General features: G+C 42.0%; 1 protein-coding gene across 1 annotated transcript; it reads left to right on the top strand.

Annotated features, from left to right (window-relative positions):
- The first annotated feature begins 5,518 nt into the window (after positions 1–5,518).
- On the top strand, positions 5,519–14,242 carry LOC115464723 (vomeronasal type-2 receptor 26-like). Its single transcript, XM_030195081.1, has 4 exons — positions 5,519–6,268; positions 10,088–10,315; positions 12,796–12,922; positions 13,356–14,242. The coding sequence occupies exons 1-4, from the start codon at positions 5,519–5,521 to the stop codon at positions 14,240–14,242; spliced, it is 1,992 nt and encodes a 663-aa protein (XP_030050941.1).
- The last annotated feature ends 1,211 nt before the right edge of the window (positions 14,243–15,453 follow it).

The following is a 15,453-nucleotide window of genomic DNA, read 5'->3' as shown; positions in this document are numbered from 1 at the left end:
ATGGTAGTGGGGTGTTTAGTGTTGTGTGGGATGAGACAATGAGGGGCATAATCAAACGTGAACGCCCATCTCCATGGGCGTCTATCTCCATGGACGGATACGTGAAGGGGCGGGACAGACCATATTTTCGAAAAAGATATTAAGTACATAAGTAATGCCACACTGGGAAAAGACCAAGGATCCATCGAGCCCAGCATCCTGTCCATGACAGCGGCCAATCCAGGCCAAGGGCACCTGGCAAGCTTCCCAAACATACAAACATTCTGTACATGTTATTCCTGGAATTGTGGATTTTTCCAAAGTCCATTTAATAGTGGTTTATGGATTTGTCCTTAAGAAAACCGTCTAACCCCTTTTTAAACTCTGCTAAGCTAACCGCCTTCACCACCTTCTCCGGCAACGAATTCCAGAGTTTAATTACACGTTGGGTGAAGAAAAAATTTCTCCGATTTGTTTTAAATTTACTACACTGTAGTTTCATCGCATGCCCCCTAGTCCTAGTATTTTTGGAAAGCATGAACAGACGCTTCACATCCACCTGTTCCACTCCACTCATTATTTTATATACCTCTATCATGTCTCCCTCAGCCATCTCTTCTCCAAGCTGAAAAGCCCTAGCCTCCTTAGTCTTTCTTCATAGGGAAGTTGTCCCATCCCCGCTATCATTTTAGTCACCCTTCGCTGCACCTTTTCCAATTTTCCATACCTTTCCTAATAATATCCAACATTCTAATCGCTTTCCGAGCCGCAGCAGCACACTGAGCAGAAGGTTTCAGTGTATTATCGACGACGAGTTTCTTGATCCGTAACTCCTAATGTGGAACCTTGCATGACGTAGCTATAATTCGGGTTCTTTTTTCCCACATGCATCACTTTGCACTTTCTCAGATTAAATGACATCTGCCATTTACCCGCCCAGTCCCCAGTCTTGTAAGGTCCTTCTGTAATTTTTCACAATCCTGTCACCAGTTAACGACTTTGAATAACTTTGTGTCATCAGCAAATTTAATTACCTCGCTAGTTACTCCCATCTCTATATCATTTATAAATATATTAAAAAGCAGCAGTCCTAGCACAGACCCCTGAGGAACCCCACTAACTACCCTTCTCCATTGTGAATACTGCCCATTTAACTCCACTCTCTGTTTCCTATCCTTCAAACAGTTTTTAATCCACAATAGGACATTTCCTCCTATCCCATGACCCTCCAATTTCCTCTGTAGCCTTTCATGAGGTACCTTGTCAAACGCCTTTTGAAAATCCAGATACACAATATCAACCAGCTCCCCTTTGTCCACGTTTGTTTATTCCTTCATGGGCGGAATCGTGTTTCAGCGATAATGGAAACCGAAAGTGCCCAGCTAAGGGGGTGCCTGAACTGCCCAGATGACCACCGGAGGGAATCGAGGATGACGTCCCCTGACTTCCCCAGTGGTGATTAACCACCTCCCATCTGGAAAAAAATAATGTTTCAAACTTTTTTTTAGAGTATGTCCTTTGCTATGCCTCCCTCCCTGTGACAGCAGTTAAGGATGTCCTTCCCTGCAATGGCAGTTGAGAACGTCCAAAATGCCTCCAACACCCTCTTTATTCATTTGGATTATGGATCACAAGTAGCAGCACTGGGATTTGAACCAACCACCTCTGGATTGCTAGACCAGAGTTCTAATCACTAAGGCAGTTTGCCACTCCTCAACTCCACTTCCTTGAAATTTGGCTGTCCCTGTAGGGGGGCAGTTCATGATGTCCAAAATGTTTGAAAGAAGGATGTCCATGCCTTTGTTATGCCTCTGTTGACACACACATACCTCCCCCACCCAGGGACCTACATACTGCCCCAGCCCACACAGTGATGGCCAAATTTCAAGGAAGTGGAGTGGCATGGCGGAGTGACAGACTGGCCTAGAGGTTAGAGCACAGGCCTGGTAATCTATAGATGGCTGGTTCAAATCCCACTGCTGCTACTTGTGATCCACAATCCAAATAAATAAAGAGGGTGTTGGAAGCATTTTGGACGTTCTCAACTGCCACTGCAGGGAAGGACATCCTTAACTGCTGTCACAGGGAGGGAGGCATAGCAAAGGACATACTCTAAAAAAAAGTTTGAAACATTATTTTTTTCCAGATGGGAGGTGGTTAATCACCACTGGAGATGTCAGGGGAGGTCATCCCGGATTCCCTCCGGTGGTCATCTGGGCAGTTGGGGCACTTTGTGGGGACTTGTTCGAGAGAAAAAAAGGTCCACAAAAAGTGGCCCAAATTCTCGCTTCTGGCGCCCTTCTTTTTTCGATTATCAGCCGAGGGCACCCATCTCTCCTCAGCCGATAAACACACCCCAGTCCCGCCTTCACCACGCCTCCGACACGCCCCCATCAACTTTGTCCGTTCCCGCAACAGATTGCAGTTGGAGAAGCCCAAAATCGGCTTTCGATTATATCGATTTGGGCGCCCACGGGAAAAAGGGGCCCATCTCCCGATTTGGGTTGAAATATGGGCGTCTTTCTCTTTCAAAAATTAGCTGGGCTGTGTTTTTTCTCTGTTGAGTTTTTAGCTTAAATGCTGATGCCCAAGATTCCATGAGTGTCATGTTGTTTATGATTTCATTGGTGATTTCTGATGGATTCTTTTTGAAAGGTAAATAGATTGTGATGTCATCCACGTATAGGAATGGGTTTGGATAACATTCTTGTTAAGTTCAGTTATCAGTGCTGATTGACTTGTTAGCTAATTACGTTGCTCTTGCAAATCTAGATTACAACCAGATTTACACGTGCAACTTAGGTCACTCTATATAGAATCCGCAGGATAATGCATATGTCTAGTAACAGTATAGAAATGATTAGTAGTACTGAATCATTACATACTCAAAACTATCTCTCTGCTTTCCTAGACCGAGGCAGGATGAAATAATTCCCTAGGCATTGCTCTTCCCCTGAGTTACTTGGAGACTCTCTTTGAGTGAGGAAATAGTTTCAGGATGGGGAAGGCCAGACTTTTAAGACTCCTGATCCTTTACCAGTACTCCCAGAAAGAATGAACTGACCCAGAAACAGATGGATCACAGTGGGCTGTGATAGATTATAATCTGTGACAGAAATACCCACTCCCTCAAATGATATCACTATAATATGCCTCTGCTGCATTAGAAATTGTGAGAATCCTGTATTGGAATCCAAATTCTTGCTAGAGATGAGGAAAGAGATGAACATAATATTGCCATACTGGGACAGACTGAAAGTCCATCAAGCCCAGCATCCTGTTTCCAACAGTGGCCAAGTACTTGGCAAGATCCCAAAGCTATCCAAACCCCGCTAAGCTAACAGCTTTTACTACATTCTCTGGCAAAGAATTCCAGAGTGTAATTATACATTGAGTAAAGAAATATTTTCTCCAATTTGTTTTAAATTTACTACTTTGTAGCTTCATTGTGTGATCCCAAGTCCTAGCATTTTTAGAAAGAGTAAACAAGTGATTCACGTCTACCCGTTCCACTTCACTCATTATTTTATAGACCTCTATCATATCTCCCCTCATCCATCTTTTCTCAGTGCTGAAGAGCCCCCAGCCACTTTAACCTTTCCTCATAGGGAAGTCGACCCATCTCCTTTATCATTTTTGTTGCCCTTCTCTGTACCTTTTCTAATTATTCTACTATATCTTTTTTAGATGTGGTGACCAGAATTGCACAGAGTGTTCGAGTTGTGGTCATATCATGGAGCGATAGAAAGGCATTATAACATACTCATTTTTGTTTTCCATCCCTTTCCTAATAATTTCTAAGATTCTATTTGCTTTCTTAGCCGCCGCTGCACATTGAGCAGAGGGTTTCAGCATATCATCAATGATGACACCTAGATCCTTTTCCTGGTCAGTGACTCCTAATGTGGAACCTTTCATTACGTAGCAATAGTTTGGGTTCCTGTTTCCCACATGCATCATTTTGCATTTTCTCACATTAAACATCATCTGCCATTTAGATGCCCAGTCTCCCAGTGTCTTAAGGTTCTCATGCAATTTTTCACAATCCACTTGCGATTTAACAACTTTGAATAACTTTGTGTCATCAGTAAATTGAGTTACCTCACTAGTTATTCCCATCTCTAGATCATTTATAAATATGTTAAAAAGCAGCAGTCCAAGTACAGACCCCTGGGAAACCCTATCTATCCTTCTCCATTGAGAATAGTAACCATTTAGCCGTACTCTGATTTCTATGTTTTTAACCAGTTTTTAATCCACAATAGAACACTACCTCCTATCCCATGACTTTCCGATTTCCTCTGCAGTCTTTCATGAGGTACTTTGCGAAATGGCTTTTGAAAATCCAGATACACAATATTGACCGGCTCACCTTTATACACATTTGTTCATCCCTTAAAAGGAATGTAGTAGATTGGTGAGGCAAGATTTCCCTTCACTAAATCCATGTTGGTTTTGGGGCTCATTTTCAAAAAGAAAAACATCCAAAAAATAGCATAAATCTGCTTTTGGGCATTTTTTTCACAAAACATCCAAAGTGTTATTTTTGAAACCAATTTTTAGATGTTTTTCTATGAAGTCCATCAGAAGTGCATTCAAATCACAAGGGGGTGTTTCAGGAGTGGGTTAAGGGTGGGATCTGGGCATTCCTAACACATGGACATTTTTCTGCCATAATGGAACAAAACAAAAACATTCAGGGCTATAAGTTGCACGTTTTGGTCTAGACTTGTTAACGACTAAGTCACAAAAATGTGCTCTAAATGACCAGATGACCACTGGAGGGAATCAGGGATGACCTCCCCTTACTCCCCCAGGGGTCACTAAACCCCTCCCAAAAATTTGACTAAAAACATTACTTACCAGCCTCTGTACCAGCCTGAGGTCCATTAGAGCAGCATGCAGGTCCCTGGAATAGTCTAGTGGTAGGTGCAGTGCATTGCAGATAGGTGGACCCAGGCCCATACCTCCCCTTACCTGTTACACTTGTGGTGGAAATTGTGAGCCCTCCAAAACCCACTATACCCATGAATAAGTGCCCCCTTCACCCTTAGGGCTATTGTAGTGGTGTACAATTGGGGGTGGTGGGTTTTGGGGGTCTCAGCAGACAGGATAAGGGCGCAACAGTGAGATGTGTACATGGGAGCATTTATTTGAAATTCACTGCAGTGCCCCCTAGTGTGTCCCATTGCTCTCCTGGGATGTCTGTGTGGCCAGTCTACTAAGAAAGCTGGATCTTCCTACATCCCAATGGCTTGATTTTGTGCGTTTTTACAATAGTCTCTGCCATTTTGCCAGGCACTGATGTCTGTAATTTCCTGGATCAGCTGTGGAATCCTTTTTAAAAATCGGCATTATATTGGCCACCCTCCAATCTTCTGATGCCACGCTCGATTTTAAAGATAAATTACATATTACTATGCTCTAAGTATTTGACATGTGAATGAAATATGACCTTTTCATGACAAAGGTGCTGATAAATTCAATCTTTTATTTTCAGCAGATAAGTTACACCTCAGGCAATCTTGTCATGAGCGATATGGCTAAGTTTCCTTATTTCTACCGGACTGTTCCCAGTGAGCTGCACATCTGTGCTGCAATAGTCAAACTATTGAAGCATTTTGGCTGGACCTGGGTCGGTATCATTGCATTTGATGATGAAAACAGCATAAGGGCTGTGCAAATCCTCAGAGAAGGAATTGAGCAGAGTGGAGGTTGCATTGAATTCATAGAAACCTTACATCAATCCCGTTCACTCAGGGTTCAAGAAACAGATATTTTCGACACCTTCAGTACATATTCAACTAAAGTGATTATTTTGTATTGTAATAAAGACTACAGAGAGATTATAAGACATACAACCATTTGGGAAGCACCTGGAAAGGTCTGGATCATCACAGAAGAATGGGGATTTTTCTTCCCCTCATACAGTGTTGATAGAAAAAACACCTTAGCTTTTGCTGTTGCAAAGAAGACTATTCCAAGCTTTCACAAATTTGTCCGTGAGGCGAATCCTGCCATGTTTCCAAATGATTCATACGTACAGATGTGGTGGGAGGACCTGTGTAACAACCAGTGCCCCAAGAGCATCCAAAGATCCTGCAGCAGTGATGAAACATTATTTTACTTCTCACAGTGTGACTCAATAAATTCTGGGGATAGTTATAACATTTACAATGCTGTGTACGGCCTGGCAAATGCACTGCATGACATGGTCACTTCAGTTTCTGGAAATAAGACCCTGTGGAGTGCAGAAAGTGAGAGATTTTTAGATTTTCTGCCATGGAAGGTAATATCCTATGTTAGAAGAATGATATTTTCAGAAAGAAGTGATGGTATATGGTATATGATTGCCCAGATTACCTTCTCCTGAAGCAGGTTATTTATTTATTTATTTATTACATTTGTATCCAGGTAACAGACAAAAGAGGGGGAGACTCACCTCAAACTTGTACAATACAACAGTAATAAAGGAGTGAGTCTATTCACACAAAATATTCTGCAGGGAAAAAGATTAGAAAGAATGGGGGAAGACCTCAGAAAAGGTGACACACAGCAAGACTGCTGGAATTGTTTCACAAAGAAAAGTCACCGTGCTTTCTTCAGTCATCGGTCTTAAACCTCCCCCCTCCCCCCCCCCCCCAGCTCCCTTTGTGTGGAAATCTGTTTTTCAGAAAAAAATTTTAAAAGATATACTCAATATGCTTCAACAAAATTGTAGAGACTGAAAAAGAAGAAAAGACCACTTAGCTGGTTGCAGCATCATGGGCAGGCATCCACACCCGGGATAAGGACGCCAAGCTAACAATCACTGCTCTAGTGGATCTTTATAAAGTCATTCGATGAATCTCGCGGGCTCCCGGCTCAACAGTGCAGCAGCTGAGGGTTGAGCAGGGAGCCAGCCCGATTCATCGAATGACTTTATAAAGATCCATTAGAGCAGTGATTGCTAGCTCGGTGTCCTTATCCCTGGTGTTGATGCCTGCCCACGATGCTGCAACCAGCTAAGTGGTCTTTTTTTCTTTTTCAGTCTCTACAATTTTGTTGAAGCATATTGAGTATATCTTTAAAAAAAATTTGTGAAAAAAAGATTTCCACACAAAGGGAGGTGGGTTTTTTTAAGACTGATGATTGAAGAAAGCACAGTGACTTTTCTTTCTGAAACATTTCCAGCAGTCTTGCTGTGTGTCAACTTTTCTGAAGTCTTCCCCCATTTCTTTCTAATTTTTTTCCCTGCACAATATTTTGTGTGGCTTTCATAGTACCGTAGAGGCGTTCGCCATCTCCAGCAGAGAAACAAATACAAACAGTTATTGTAGTCGAATAGGTTCATGTGCTATAGACACATTGGGGGATCACAGAGAGGAAGAGTTATGCAATGTCTGCTTCCGCGTTTGGTTTCATTGTGTTGCAAGGTTTAAGCATTTAGGTTGGGTCGAAGCGATATGCCTTTTCGAACAGATTGGTTTTTAGTGATTTCCGGAAGTTTAGGTGGTCGTATGTTGTTTTCACGGCTTTTGGTAGTGCGTTCCACAGTTGTGTGCTGATGTAGGAGAAGCTGGATGCATAAGTTAATTTGTATTTGAGTCCTTTACAGCTTGGGTGGTGGAGATTTAGATATGTTCGTGCTGATCTGATTGTATTTCTTGTTGGTAGGTCTATGAGGTCTGTCATGTAACCCGGGGCTACTACATACATAATTTTATGGACCAGGGTGCAGATTTTGAAAGCAATACGTTCTTTGATTGGAAGCCAGTGTAGTGTTTCTCGGAGGGATTTGGCGCTTTCGAATTGCGTTTTTCCAAATATAAGCCTGGCTGCTGTGTTTTGAGTGGTTTCAAGTTTCTTTATGAGTTGTTCTGATCCCGCATAAATTCCATTGCAGTAGTCTACATGGCTTAGTACCATTGATTGTATCAAGTTGCAAAATATTTCCCTCGGGAAGAATGGTTTCACACGTTTGAGTTTCCACATTGAGTGTTATGAAACAGGGAGCCCTTGTCGGGTTATAGGATTTGTCTCTGGCTGCCAAAGTGATGCACATCGGAAAGAATAATCCGAATCACAGTTACTTGAGGGTCAGCGCTCAAGAAAAGATCTGGGTGTTGTTGTAGATAATACGCTGAAATCTTTTATTCAGTGTGCGGTGGCAGCCAAAAAATCAAACAGGACGCTAGGAATTATTAAGAAAGGGATGGTGAATAAGATCGAAAATACTATAATCCCTTTGTATCGCTCCATGGTGTGTCCACACCTTGAGTATTGCGGAATTAGAAAAAGTTCAAAGAAGAGTGACCAAAATGATAAAGGGGATGGAAATCCTCTCATATGAGGAAAAGCTAAAGAGGTTAGGGCTCTTCAGCTTGGAAAAGAGACGGATGAGGGGAGATACAATTGAGGTCTACAAAATCCTGAGTGGTGTAGAATGAGTAGAAGTAAATTGATTTTTTACTCATTCCAAAAGTACAAAGACTAGGGGATACTCAAGGAAGTTACATGGAAATAATTTTAAACAGATAGGAGGAAATATTTTTTCACTGAATGAACAGTTAAGCTCTGGAACTCTTTGCCAGAGGATGTGGTAACAGTGGTTAGCGTATCTGTGTTTTCAATAGGTTTGGACTAATTCCTGGAGGAAAAGTCCTTAGTCTGCTATTGAGACAGACATGGGAAGCAACTGCTTGCCCTGGGGTTTGTAATATGGAGTGTTGCCACTATTTGGGTTTCTACCAGGTACTTGTGACCTGGCTTGGCCACTGTTTGGAAAACAATATGGCTAAAGGGCTGGAATAAAAGAAAAGCTTTGAGGACTGCATGATAAGATCCTTCACCAGATAAGTTGTTTGTGGGGCATGCCTATTGTTTCTTCTGGAACTGTGCAACTATCAGGCTTATTTTCAAAAGAGAAGGGCACCCATCTTCCGACACAAATCAGGAGATGGGTGTCGTTCTCTCAGAGTTGCTTGGGCGCCCTCAACTGCTTTCCATCGCGGGAATGACCAAAGTTCATGGGGGCGTGTCGGCACCATAGCAAAGGCAGGTCTGGGGAGTGATTAAAAGATGAGCGACTCGGGCTGATAATGGAAAAAAGAAGGGTGTCCCTGATGAGCACTTGGCCGACTTTACTTGGTCCATTTTTTCTTGCAACCAAGCCTCAAAAGGTGCCCGAACTGACCAGATGACCACCAGAGGGAATCAGGGATGACCTCCCCTTACTTCCCCAGTGGTCACCAATACCCTCCCACCCAAAAAAAAAAAACTTTAAAATATTTTTTGCCAGCCTCAAATGTCATACCCAGCTCCATCACAGCAGTATGCAGGTCCCGGGAGCAGATTAAGTGGGTGCAGTGCACTTAGCCAGGCGGACCCAGGCACAGCACCCCTACCTGTTACACTTGTGGTGGTAAATGGGAGACCTCCAAAACCCACTGTACCCACATGTAGGTGCCCCCCTTCACCCCTTAGGGCTATGGTAGTGGTGTACAGTTGTGGAGAGTAAGGTTGACCTAAATGCTGAGATTTGGGCATCCCCGACCGTACTATCGAAACCAAAGATAGCCGCCCATCTTGTTTTGATAATACAGGTTTCCCCGCCCCTTCACAGGGCTGTCCTGCGAGGACACCCCCATGAAAACGTGGGTGCCCCGGTCGATTATGCCCCTCCACATTTGCTAACAGAATGTTAGGAGATGAAATAAAGAGGACTCTTAACGTTATTTCAGGTCGGGTACTTGAAATCAGCCCTGGGCAGTTGAGGCTCAGTTGTTTAAAGTTCATCTTTGAGTAGTCGTGTCCCCTTTTTTAATTTCTTTAGGCAAAGTTATTTTGGCCATATTCGAGAAAGACCTATGTTGATTGCGGAATTGTTGCTATTTGATAGTGAACTACCAATATATGTTCACTGATTTAACTGATGTTATGCCTAAAATGTTTCTTAATATATACAAACAAAATTAAGGGGGAAGAAGGCCATGTTTTATAAACTTCAAAAACAAGCTCTACCCTAATGTTGCTTCAAAATGAAAACATGTCCGTAAAATGTGTTTGAAGTTAGGAGTTCATAACTGCAGTGAGTTTCACTAATAAAAATGTCTCTTGTTTTCATTAGCTTCATCATTATCTGAAGAACCTCCACTTTAAGAACATACTGGGTGAGGAAATCTTTTTTGATGAGAATGGTGATCTCGCCATTGGATATGATATTATCAACATTGTCATTCTACCTGATGGGACACGGATTAAAGAAATTGTTGGAAGTTATAACCCTTATGCTCCTCCAGATCAGGAATTTGCCATCTATGAAGAGGCGATCATGTGGGAGAGCACATTCAACGAGGTCAGATTTGAATACAATTTAAGCTCATCGCACTGGCATTTAAGGCCCTTCACTCTGGGACAGCCCCCCCTTTCCTTACCTTACTGCTCTCATTTCTCCATACAACCCTTAGTTCAAAACTCCAAAGGGGGCGTGACCATGGAAGGGCAGGACAGGTCAGGGGCATTCTCATAAATTACACGTGATTTTATAGAATACCTGCATTTGTACACCTAACTGCCATCAGTTGGGTGCCAGCATTTACATCAGACTTTAGCAGGTATAAATCCTCACATTCAAAGTTAGGTGTGAAATGTGCATTAAGCTAATATTCTGCAAAGTGCCCCATTAAAGAATACTGGCATATAGCATGTATTATTTCAGTGCCTATCTTTAAGAACGTAAGAATAGCCATAAAAGGGCAGACCAATGGTCCATCAAGCCCAGTGTCCTGCTTCCAACAGTGACCAATCCAGGTTACAAGTACCTGCAGAAACCCAAATAATACCAAGATTCCATGCTATCAATCCCAGGACAAGCAGTGTCTTCCCCATGTCTATCTCAATAGCAGACTATGAACCTTTCCTCCAGGAACTTCTCCAAACCTTGGTTAAACACAGATACGCAAACCACTTGTCTCAAAACACTTAGCCACCTGCCCCCGGCTACCCTGCGGACACTTGGAACACAACTCTGGTCCACCTGCACTAGCTCCCTCCTCCCACCGCCTGGGTCACAACCATCTCTGGGTGAATCTGCCGCTCTCAAATTAGTTTAGCTCACAGAATACACCAGCCTAACTTTAAATAGATCAATTAACAATATTTTATTTATTTATTAGGATTTATTTACCACCTTTTTGAAGGAATTCACTCAAGGTGGTATACAGTAAGAATAAATCAAACATAAGCAATTGGAGGAAGGAGGTCATAGGGCTGACTTTGATTCAGCTGATTGGCTGCTGGCAACTAGGAAGTGAAATTGAACTTCATATGACCACGGCAAGCAGCAAGTAGAGTTAAATGAGTGGTTGCGACCGTTTCAGTGCTGTGTTGCGGTCTGAATCCTAATTTGGATTTATGGAGGATTGAGAATTTTCAAAAGAGGGAGTAGCGTGATCAACAGGACTCTTCCAAACATTCAAGGAGATGTGATAATGGAGTAAAAGTCTTTAATCAATACTGAAATAGGACTCGACTTCTCAGCATTCTTGGTCAATATTGCTTTACCCAGAGTTGTACTTCAGCTGCCACTGTGAGCTTTAATGGTCAATCAGCATCATTAGCCTTTCTAAAGAATTATTCATGTAACCCCTGATATAGGCGATACGCCGAAACACAGACCATGTCAGGTCCCTTAATATTTGCATCAATAAAGTGTTTCTCCATAACATCTCCAGTGGTAGATTCATGCTTTGATCAGCCTCTTCTCTTTCCTGCTTGGTCAATACACAATTACAGCAGTAAAAATATTCAAATAACAATACAAAGTACTACTTACAATGTCAGCACAATATGTAATAGAACATTTTAATTGACAGTGTAGGGTATAAGCAAAGACGGAACATATGGATAGGTAAGAGAGTACGAAGAATTAGAAAGTAAGGCGACTAATTTAAAGAAAGGTGCACATGAGGTCAGAGAGATGGTTAAATATTATCTCAGCTAGGGTAGAAGTGGATGAACATGTCCTGCTGCAGGATTTGCAACCTGAATCATTCCTTGTGTGTGTGAGTGAGGTAACAAGTTAGTTACTTCTTTCATTAAAGGCCTGGTTGAAGAGCCAAGCTTTCACCTGCTTCCTGAAGTAGAGATAGTCTTGTGTTAAAGTTAGACCTGCTATTTTTGCAGTGTAATTTATTATCAATGGGTGAGTTATCTGGACAGTACCTGAATAGTATTGATATCTGTATAACATTAGGCCCTGCTCCTAGAACACTCTTGCTGCATCCTTTACAGATCAAGACAAATTTTTCAACAAGTTAAAAAAAAAAATCCTAGTGTAGCTGAATGAAACTCACTCTGTTAGCTAAATGATTAAAGAAACAAAAATACATATACGTAAATAACCAATGGTGAGCAAATCCATTAAGAAAATATTCGGTCATTGAGGTAGAAAATTAGGTTAAAAAGACATCACCTAAAAGTCCTTTTCTCATAGCCCCTTACGAGGGGACGAAGAATTCAGAGTTATTTGAGGAAGCAGAGGTAATTTCTCATACTTTTAATCAACCCATTAAGGGTGACCAGCACAGAAACATTGCTCAAAACATTCCCCAATCAGCCTGAATGACTGATTCCAGGTCAAACCTACTTCATATTATTTATATTTCCAATCAAAATAGAGCTCATACTGATCTCTATATTCAACTGAATAGCTTGGTAATGAGCTGAAAAACTAAATGGAAAAAATGCTCATGTTTAGACAGAAAAGTAACATTGCATTTGAAAAGTCATAATCCAGTATTACCTCAAGTTAATCATTGTCTTCTCAATCCTCAGACACCTCCAGAGTTCAGATGCAGCCCAAGTTGCCCTCCTGGGTTCAGGAAATTAACCAGGGAAGGAAAGTCTGTCTGCTGCTATGACTGTATCCCCTGTCCTGAGGGAGAGGTCTCCAGCCAAACTGGTGAGTGATTTCATGTTATAATGTGTCAGGCATTGAAGACCCAACATGGGTCAACAAATTTGCATGCATTCCTGACTTTTCCAAAACATCAATACAACTGAGCACATTCTGATCTGGATGTCCCAATCGCAATCTCAGTATTCTATGAAAAATGGGTCTTCGCATGTCCTAGTGGAATACCTTGTGTCTAATCCAAAAATATGCGCTGGATACTGCTAGCAAAACTAATCACACCCCGATTGGATAAGACATTGGAATCCTTAAAAAAAATCCATTTCAGATGAAAGTTCATCTAAAAGATAATTCTCATTGTTCCTTATTTGTTTAATGTTTGCTACTGTCATTTTGAAACAAGCTTTACTATAAAGGAAAAGTTACTGTCCTATAACTACTGCTATTTGTGAGATAATGGGAAAATCATTTTCATTCTCAGATATAGACACTTGTACAAAATGCCCAGAGGACCAATGGCCCAATCAGAAGAGGGATGCCTGCATCCCAAAAGTGATATCCTTCCTGACCTATGAAGAGCCTCTGGGGATAACTTTGACTTTTGTCTGTATTTTCTTAATTCTCATTAATACTGTCATTTTGGGGATCTTTATTCATTACAAAGATACCCCTATAGTGAAAGCCAACAACCGAGACCTCAGTTACATTCTCCTCATCTCACTCATGTTCTGCTTCCTTTGCTCCTTGGTATTCATCGGTCACCCTGACAACATGACCTGTATTCTCCGACAGACTGCCTTTGGGATCAGTTTTTCCATTGCTCTCTCCTCTATATTGGCAAAAACCACCACTGTGGTCATGGCCTTTCATGCCACCAAGCCTGGAAGCAAGCTCCGGAAATGGATGGGTTCCAGGATCTCAATTTCTGTAGTCCTTTTCTGCTCCCTTATTCAAACTGTTCTTTGTCTTGTCTGGTTGTTCACTGCTCCCCCGTTCCCATATCTTAATATGAAATCAGAAATTGGAACAATACTAACTGAATGTAATGAAGGGTCAATACATGCATTTTACTGTGTTTTGGGTTACATGGGATTTCTGGCTGGTATCAGCTTCATCGTAGCTTTCCTAGCAAGAAATCTCCCTGACCGGTTCAATGAAGCCAAGTATATCACCTTCAGCATGCTGGTGTTCTGTAGCGTCTGGATCTCCTTCATCCCAACATACCTGAGCACCAAGGGCAAGTACGTGGTGGCAGTGGAGATATTTGCTATCCTGGCTTCTAGTGCTGGACTCCTGGGCTGTATCTTTTTCCCTAAGTGCTACATTATTCTGCTGAGACCTGAAAGGAACAGCAGAAAATTCATATAGAAAAAACTAGCATTATTAATAAAGGATTTATTCATTTAAATATTGTTTTCAGTTGATGGGCAAGTCCAAGTTGAATGTCCTTTTTTTACCCAGAAACTGTATCTTTGGTTGCGACCATCCTAAATTTCATATATTTTATAATATAACTGAAATTAGATACACAATTTCTATATATCATTAAGTAGATATACTGGTGAATAATAAATAAAGTTGTTGTAATTATCTTTTTATTGTAATAAATTCATTTCTGAGTCATTCTTCACTGAATGGGGTAACACTTGGGGCTAGTTAGGAAAGGGGATGGGATTTGATATACTGCCTTTCTGTGGTTACAATCAAAGCAGTTTCCATATTATATACAGGTAACTATTTTGTACCTGGGGCAATGGACTGACCACCAGGACGCCTGCTGCAAATCCTAGTGCTGCTTCTTATAACATAGTAGATGATGTCAGATAAAGACCTGTACGGTCCATCCAGTCTTCCCAACAAGATAAACTCATAGCAAATGGTATGATGTGATTCTACATATGTACACTTCATCTTCATTTATCTTTCAGGGCATAGACTGTAGAAATCTGCCCGACACTGGTCTCGTTCTCCCACTACTGAAGTTGTCACTGAAACCCCACTCCAGTCCAGTGGCGTAGCTAGGTGAGGCCACAGGGGCCTGGGCTCCCCAAATTTCTTCTGGGCCCCTGGTTTTGCTGGAGGGTATGCTCAGTTTCACTAACAGGAGAGTGCAGGACATGAGGGGAAGAGAGAGCAGGGCAGACAATCCGGAGGCGCCAGAGACTGGCCCTGAATGAAAACTTCACCCCGCCAGCCAAGGTATTTGCAGTGTGCAACTCACTGGGTTAAGGGGTGGTGAGGTAGCAGGGTGGCATACCAAAATGTGCCCCCCTTTTCCGCAAGGTCTGGCTACACCCCTGCTACAGTCCATCCAAATCTGTCCAGCTACGATCAGGTCACAGCCATTTAGGTCATTGTCTGCCATCATTTTTCTATGTTACTAAGAGGGGCATAATCGAATGGGGGTGCCCATCTCTAAGGGACTACGAAGGGACCCTATTATCGAAACAAGATGGGTGCCCATCTTTCGTTTTGATAATATGGTCCGGGCCACCCAAATTCCAACATTTAGGTCGACATTAGAAATGGGTGAACTCGGTTTTCGCCAATAATCGAAAACGAGCGCGCCCATCTCAAAA

Source organism: Microcaecilia unicolor, chromosome 3, assembly GCF_901765095.1.
Source record: "Microcaecilia unicolor chromosome 3, aMicUni1.1, whole genome shotgun sequence".
Classification (NCBI taxonomy): Eukaryota; Metazoa; Chordata; class Amphibia; order Gymnophiona; family Siphonopidae; genus Microcaecilia; species Microcaecilia unicolor.
Note: the sequence above shows the minus strand (reverse complement) of the source record. Positions and strands in the feature narration are given on the sequence as shown.

Coding starts and splice junctions, on each gene's coding strand:
- LOC115464723 (XM_030195081.1), top strand. CDS start 5,519: ATGGCTAAGTTTCCTTATTTCTACCGGACTGTTCCCAGTGAGCTGCAC. Junction 10,316..12,795: donor GGGAGAGCACATTCAACGAG/GTCAGATTTGAA, acceptor CTCAATCCTCAG/ACACCTCCAGAGTTCAGATG. Junction 12,923..13,355: donor AGAGGTCTCCAGCCAAACTG/GTGAGTGATTTC, acceptor TTTCATTCTCAG/ATATAGACACTTGTACAAAA.